At 36.0% G+C, this 6,638-nt stretch overlaps 1 protein-coding gene across 11 annotated transcripts in view; it reads left to right on the top strand.

The window, feature by feature from the left end:
- Nucleotides 1-6,638, top strand: part of LOC106463959 (calcium/calmodulin-dependent protein kinase type II alpha chain) — a 149,934-nt gene that overhangs the window by 116,326 nt on the left and 26,970 nt on the right. For all 11 annotated transcript variants that reach the window (XM_013924050.2, XM_013924051.2, XM_022391600.1 and 8 more), the window contains one exon: nt 579-662. In XM_013924050.2, coding sequence (XP_013779504.1) covers nt 579-662 — 84 coding nt within the window. The remainder of the gene's footprint in view (nt 1-578; nt 663-6,638) is intronic.

Raw genomic sequence — 6,638 nt, 5'->3', positions numbered from 1 at the left:
CTCTTTATCCTCTCCGATGGACCTGGACGCTGCTCAGTTGTTTCCTTGCCGTGTTTCCTGAACTGCACGATAATTCTGTTGACTGTTGAAAGCGGGATTCCCAAATTCTGCGAAATTTACCGCTGACTTATTCCACCATCTGCTTGACCAACTATTCTTCCTCTAACAAAATCTGACAATTTGAGAGAACCTTGAGTTCTAGGCATGTTGTAGCACAAGATAATTAGTGTGCAGACCATTTTCATTTATATAGTGCTTTGTGAACACAAATTAGTTAGCATAAATCAATTAAATGACAAAAAAATTAGGTGTCTATTTACTTGTGACCACTCAGTGTACAGAAGTCCCCAATATTGTTTGCAAAATTTAAAGAGAAAGACTTGCTGCTTTGTTATTGAAAAAGAAACCTTTTTGGTACTGATTTTGGAAGGTTAAGGTTATGAAAATGAAATTAAGTTTGTGTTTTAAGAACCAATATATACATGTATATGGCCTGTTTCATAACTGTTTACTTATGAAATAGACAAGATTTAAGAAGAGTTCAATCCCTCACTCTGTTTATGTGCTTTGTCTTTTAGCAGAGGGAACGAGTAGCTTCAACACTTCATCGTCAAGAAACTGTAGAATGCTTGAAGAAGTTCAATGCTCGGCGTAAACTCAAAGTAGGATAATAATACTAATTAATAAATTTTAAAGCATTACAGTATTTTTATACAGCTTGGAAACTTTCTGTTGGTGTTTCTTTTGTTTTTTCTTTTGTCTTATTTCTTGGATTTAATATGTAGATCTGAATAATTTTTAAAAGTGAGAATTTTTTTGACCTAATGTAAATATTTCACATTTGCTTTTGCTCTGACATTTGTCAACCCTGTTATTATTATTATTATTATTGGGTAAAAAATTTTATGACAAAAAATGCATAAATGACTTAAACTAGATGTATAACATCCCTCAAGAGTTCCAAAGCCTCAAATTATTTTTCATTATCTTTCCGAATCCAAAAATATTTGGTCACAGACTTTTCATAATGCTGTTTCTGTTTTTCATGGTTGGTTATTGTTGATTTATGTTTCTTAATTGCTTCTACTGTACTTGAGTGGTAAAGTTACGTTTATGTGTGTGTGTGTTATGTTAAGTAATTGTTGATTATTTGAATATTTATACTGTGACAATTCAGAGGCAGGGACTATCCCATGATACCCAGATAAGTAAAAATGACAAGAATGTATGAAACAGTGGTAGAGAATACAATTTGAAGATAATATTTGAGAGAGTCAGACAGACAAGAAATGAAAAAGATGATTTTGTTTATTTTATTATGTGAAAAATTTTCTTAGAGGTAGCTGAACTCACCAGTACAAAATCAATATAATGAAACAAAACCCCAACTTTCAGTTACAAGAGTACCAAGGAGAAATAATGGTGGTTGTGTTTATATAAAGATTTAAAGCAATTGAAAATTTTAACTTAAGCTATGAGCTAATAAAAGAATAAACTTAAAAGAGAATCAGAAATTTACCATAATAATTTATGCTACTTATAGTTTGGTGATCATTAAGAACATTGCATTATGTTTTTACCATAGACTAAAACAGATCCTGATTTAAAACATATTAATTTATATTCACTGATTGATTAACTGGAAGACCTATCAATTTGAGAGTAAAAACTGGTGGAAAAATCTGTTTCTGACGTTCAAGAATGAGCTTAAATTTTTTCTGCATAATAATAATCTGTTCTTGGAGACCCACTCATATACTAAGGCACTTCATCTCATGCTGGATGGTAGAAAAATATAAATGGAGTAATAGAAGTGTAAATAAAGATGCAAGTCTTGATTACTACTTCTTAAACAAAATTGGCAGATGTAATTATTAAGAATGGGTTTTTTCTAGCAGACAAATCTTGTGACATTAAGTTTGATCTAATTTCAGACAGTTAGTTCATCTTAACCATATACTAGTGGTTTCATATAATGGTACTTAACCATTCAGGTAATAAATTGTGTAATATAACTAAACTACACTCAAAAAATCAACATGCTGTCAATTACTCCAGCTTTCTTTTATATGATTACACAAAAACATTCCTTCATAATTATTTAAATGCTTAAATCTCTTTCCTTGATTTGTAAAGATAATTCTAAGAATAGCTATATTAGTCTATCTTATGTATATGTTAAATAGAAGCATCTTCAGTTGATTATAAAGTTTATTAAACTAAAGAGCAGACTCTTCTATAATTATTTAAGACTTGTTAAGTTTAGATTGTTGTGAATATCAGATCACAGCATGGATCTGTGTAAAGGACTGTGGTCTTTAGAACACAAAGATATACAGGTCAGATATAACCAAGATATGTCTTGTGTAGGTCTAGACATTGTCTAACCCAGCACACATGTAATCATCATGCATGTTTGAATAAAGACTTTTAATGCTCTTGATGCTTGTAAAATGACTGCAGATAGGGAGTTTCTGGGCTTAAAATTAAAATAAAGCGATGGACTTGAGAACTCTTAGCAGATCTGGTGCTAAAAAATGACTGTGGTTAATGTTTTATATGTGACAACTGACAGAATGGAAATATTTCAGTTTCTTTTTTTTTATTGTGCACAGGAACTTTAAAGATATTCAATTCCATTATAATTGAAATAAAACTAATGAAAAATTAGAAGCCAATATGTCTAAAGTTTGTGATGAAAATCATGTTAACTGCATATGTTTGTTTTTTCATTTGTCCATTGCCGATTCTGAATCAAAATTATGTAAAAACAGTATTTCATATTTATCATTTGACTCCCACAAGCCTGCTTAAGAGGCTTTTTCTTTCAATACTAGATTCTGATATGGCACATTACCTCTTCTCACATAAATAGTTATTCTTGTTCAGTTCTGCCCTCTATATTCAAAAAAATTTTTACGCATGTCATAAGCCTTCTATCTCCCCAGTCATTGGAATTGACTGATTCCAATGCATCTCTCATGAAAATCATGATGCATCAACCCTCCACCAATAAGAGTGCTGCATGTGGCTCCCACTATTCAATTCTACCAAACTATCACTTCTCATTTGGCAGTATGTGTGTTCAGATGTTTTTTCTTTTGGTGTTCTTTGTGTGAATCATGATTTTAATAGTTTAATTGCTGAAGTGAGATTTCTTCATTATTATTTTTTTCTTTACATTCAAGAAATCTTTTAATTTAACTTAATTTCCCAATCTTTATTTTTTTTCTTACACTCACATATTTGATATTAAACACTTTTGTTTAATTTACATATTTCTACAATGAATTCTTAGGTTCATTTTCACACTTCGGGTGTTATACGTCTAGCACTATCTTCACAGGCTGAAGGTGGGGGAGACCCATCATTAGATTTTTCTGCTATTATCCATCATTAGATTAATTGTTATGTGGGTAAACCATTAATCCTCCTGAACTATCCGAACCCGTTCTGGTCAATGAAGATTTGATAGCCTATTTACACCACTGAATTTTGCCTTGTTTTTCCCTACCCCTCCTGCAGAGTCAAATAGGCCTGATATGGCATTTTTATACATGATTTCTCAGGTATGTTATGTTTTACCCAATTTCCCATTTTTCTATGATTCCTTATTACCTCCATGTTGGCTCGTTTGTCATTTCCGGCTCTTGCTTTACACTTGTCATTTCACTGTAGTTGGGATTTTCTGAGTCGTGATGCGACCTTGCTTTGGGTACTTTTGCCATCTCTTTCTTTTTGGGATTTCTGTATTTTTCTTTGATGATATGTTTTAGATTATGTATCTGTGACTTTGGAATCTCTTGTGTAATCTTTGCATCAACACTTGACCCTTTCTTCTTTGGTTGCATGTTTGTCATAGTTGAAAATCATGACATGCCCTATTCCTTTCCTGTCCTGGTCCTTATCTACCCATCCCTGTTCCCCTTCCAGGGTTTTCTCATCTCGTCGTTTTATTCAACGTTGTTGGGCATGTCGCCAACAGTACCAGAGGCTAACCAGAGGGTTTCAGTCTAGTGGGAGCTTGACTACATTATATTGTTACCCTTTGGTGATCTTTCACTTAATTCTTTGGGTTCTTCAGGTTTTATCAGAGGGACTTGTCATCTAATTCCTTTCCCCGCCTCCTTTGTCCCTGATACTCTTTTCCTTTCCCATGACTTGGGATCCTGCTACCAGCCTGTGTCTTTCCAGGATACAAAGTCTCTACAGGCCATTGCACCTTTTCATCATCTTTCTCCAGGCTTTTATTTCAGGCTGTTTGTTATCCTTGCACCAAACTGGAGACTGGCAGCCTGTACTAGGTTTGTCCCACCTCATTCTAATTTTCAATCTGCCCCATTTTACCTTAGAGTCATTTCTCATCCTTAGTTGGGTTTTTCTCCAGCTTTATTGGTGACAAAGAGGAATGTCGTGAATGCTTATTTGCTTATTCTGATATTTTGTCACTTGCAACCCTCTCTTTGGTTTATTCTTCACAGGGTGGTTTCTCTGTTTCGTGCACTTCCCTTCAGACTTGCTTCAGTCAAGTATGTCTTTTTGGGTGTTCAAAGCATTTATTTGTCGCTTATATGCTCTCAGGTTGCACTTTCCTCTTTCTTTGGTCAACTGGCTACTGTTTGTTGGTTCGAACGGGAGTCCACCTGTTACTCTTATCAGTTGCTCCTGGAGGCAGCTATAATGGGTTGTTAATCAAGTTGGAGAAGTTCTTACTGCAACCTATCTAATATCTTGTCCATTTGGATGTTTTTCTTTTTTTAAACACATCTCAGTTGGGCCTGCCCTTCTTCTCTTCGACTTTGTTCGACGGGTTTTCAGTTCGTTTACAGCTTGTGAAGTGCTATTGCTTTTGGGGATGTGATCTCCCACGATAGACTTAGCGTCTTAGGTCAGACTCGTATGCAGTTTCTTTCGTGGGCTTTTTATGACTGGTGGAATTTTGCAGGGATCCTTTGTTGGCTCTTATTACCCTTTCTCCTACCCTTGTCATTGAACAGCATTGGTGGTTAGATATGACTCACGTGTCGGCAGGATTCCGCTTCTTCCTTCTCATCCAGTTTTCCACATTTCATAGATGCATCCCTTTGTGGATGGGGAGCATGGGTTGATTAAGTGGTACATTTGGGGGTTTTGATCTATGGCTGAGAGGTCTTATCCTATCAATGCCATGGAGCTTCTCACTGTAGGTCATGTTTTGGTTCATTTTTTCCTTCTTGCTAGGAATCATCTGGTAATGATCCATTCTGAATTTTCTTCAGTGATTGCTTATCTCAATCTCCAGGGTAGCACCCATTCTCCATCCCACTGTATTCATATGTTGGATCTTTTTTTTGGGCCCACACACTCTATTCCTATCATTGCATGTCATGTTCTGGATGCTTTTGCTATTGTTGTGGATCGAATTCCTGTTCAGACATCATTTATCTGATGGGGTAGTCTCTCAATCTTTTTGTTTTCCAGTGAGGTACTTCACACATTGAGGCTTTTGCAACATTCCTTAACCACAAATTGCCTTGGTTTTGGTCTCCCATTCTACATCCCGTTCTTTTTGGGCCCACACACTCAGGGATCTTCTGTTTTCTCACTCTCAGATTTTTGGGCAGTCTTGTCCCACACCTTTAATTTTTCCCAATTCTGCAGGTATTTCTCTCTCCTATACTTTTCCTGTGGATGTGTTCCTTCTGAATTTGTTATCCGCCAAAGCGGACTACTTTTTCGGATGAGGATATTAATGTGATCCTGCACTGCCTGACTTTGCCTATGTTCGAACCACTCTCCCAGTGCTCCATGTTTCACCTTCCATTATATCTTCCTTCCTTCCTTCTCCTATTTGCCTGTGGATGTCAGTGGTCTGTTTATTTGCCATCAATGTTTTACGTACTCTTTATCCTTCTACATATTTTCTCCTTTCTACAGATAGTTTTTCCTCTTTCACATTTTGGTGGCTCTTGAGGATAGCTCCTCCATTTAGCCATATTCCCTTCCTTCTATTTCACACCTTTATTTTCATACTGATCAGGATAGACTTCTATGTCCTATACATGTCCTATGTCCATTCTCACCTCTTTCTTCCTTGGCATCTGTCTTCTATTCATTTTCTTTTTCCTTCCTCCTTCGCTAATTGGGTGCAGCTGTTCATTCGATTGGCTTCTTCCTCTTTATGGTCTTCCACTTGTTTTTTGTTCCGAGTGTCTTCTCAGCCAGTTCTACACCTTACTTTTTCATTGGCTTTTCAATCAGGCATGTGAACTATCCATGATATGTTCATCTCTCACTATTTTTATCGGATCGCGGTTTTCTCTCTCTGGTTATCATCTTCTGCGTGTAGCCATTCTAGAATATCAGAAGTCAGTGAGACTTTGACTGGGTAAGTTTTTCTTTCTTATTTGTCTTTTTCAGTAGCTCTTTTCCCTTTTATTAATGTTCATTGCTTGGAACCCACTTTGTGGGGAGTGGTACCTGACCAGGTATTCTTTAACTGTTCAAATCAACACTGTCAAACCATGTCAACTTACATATTATAATTCCATGGCCACGCAACACACACTGCAGAGATGGGGTGTTCCAGAAGATTGCTTGTAGGTTTATTCTTGTGATATGTTTGCTTCATTAGTTTGCCTGTCCCAGACCGTAGTCAC

The sequence above is a fragment of the Limulus polyphemus genome, unplaced genomic scaffold (assembly GCF_000517525.1).
Source record: "Limulus polyphemus unplaced genomic scaffold, Limulus_polyphemus-2.1.2 Scaffold1530, whole genome shotgun sequence".
NCBI lineage: Eukaryota > Metazoa > Arthropoda > Merostomata > Xiphosura > Limulidae > Limulus > Limulus polyphemus.
The sequence above is the reverse complement of the archived record's forward strand: the minus strand, read 5'-3'. Positions and strand labels throughout refer to the sequence as shown.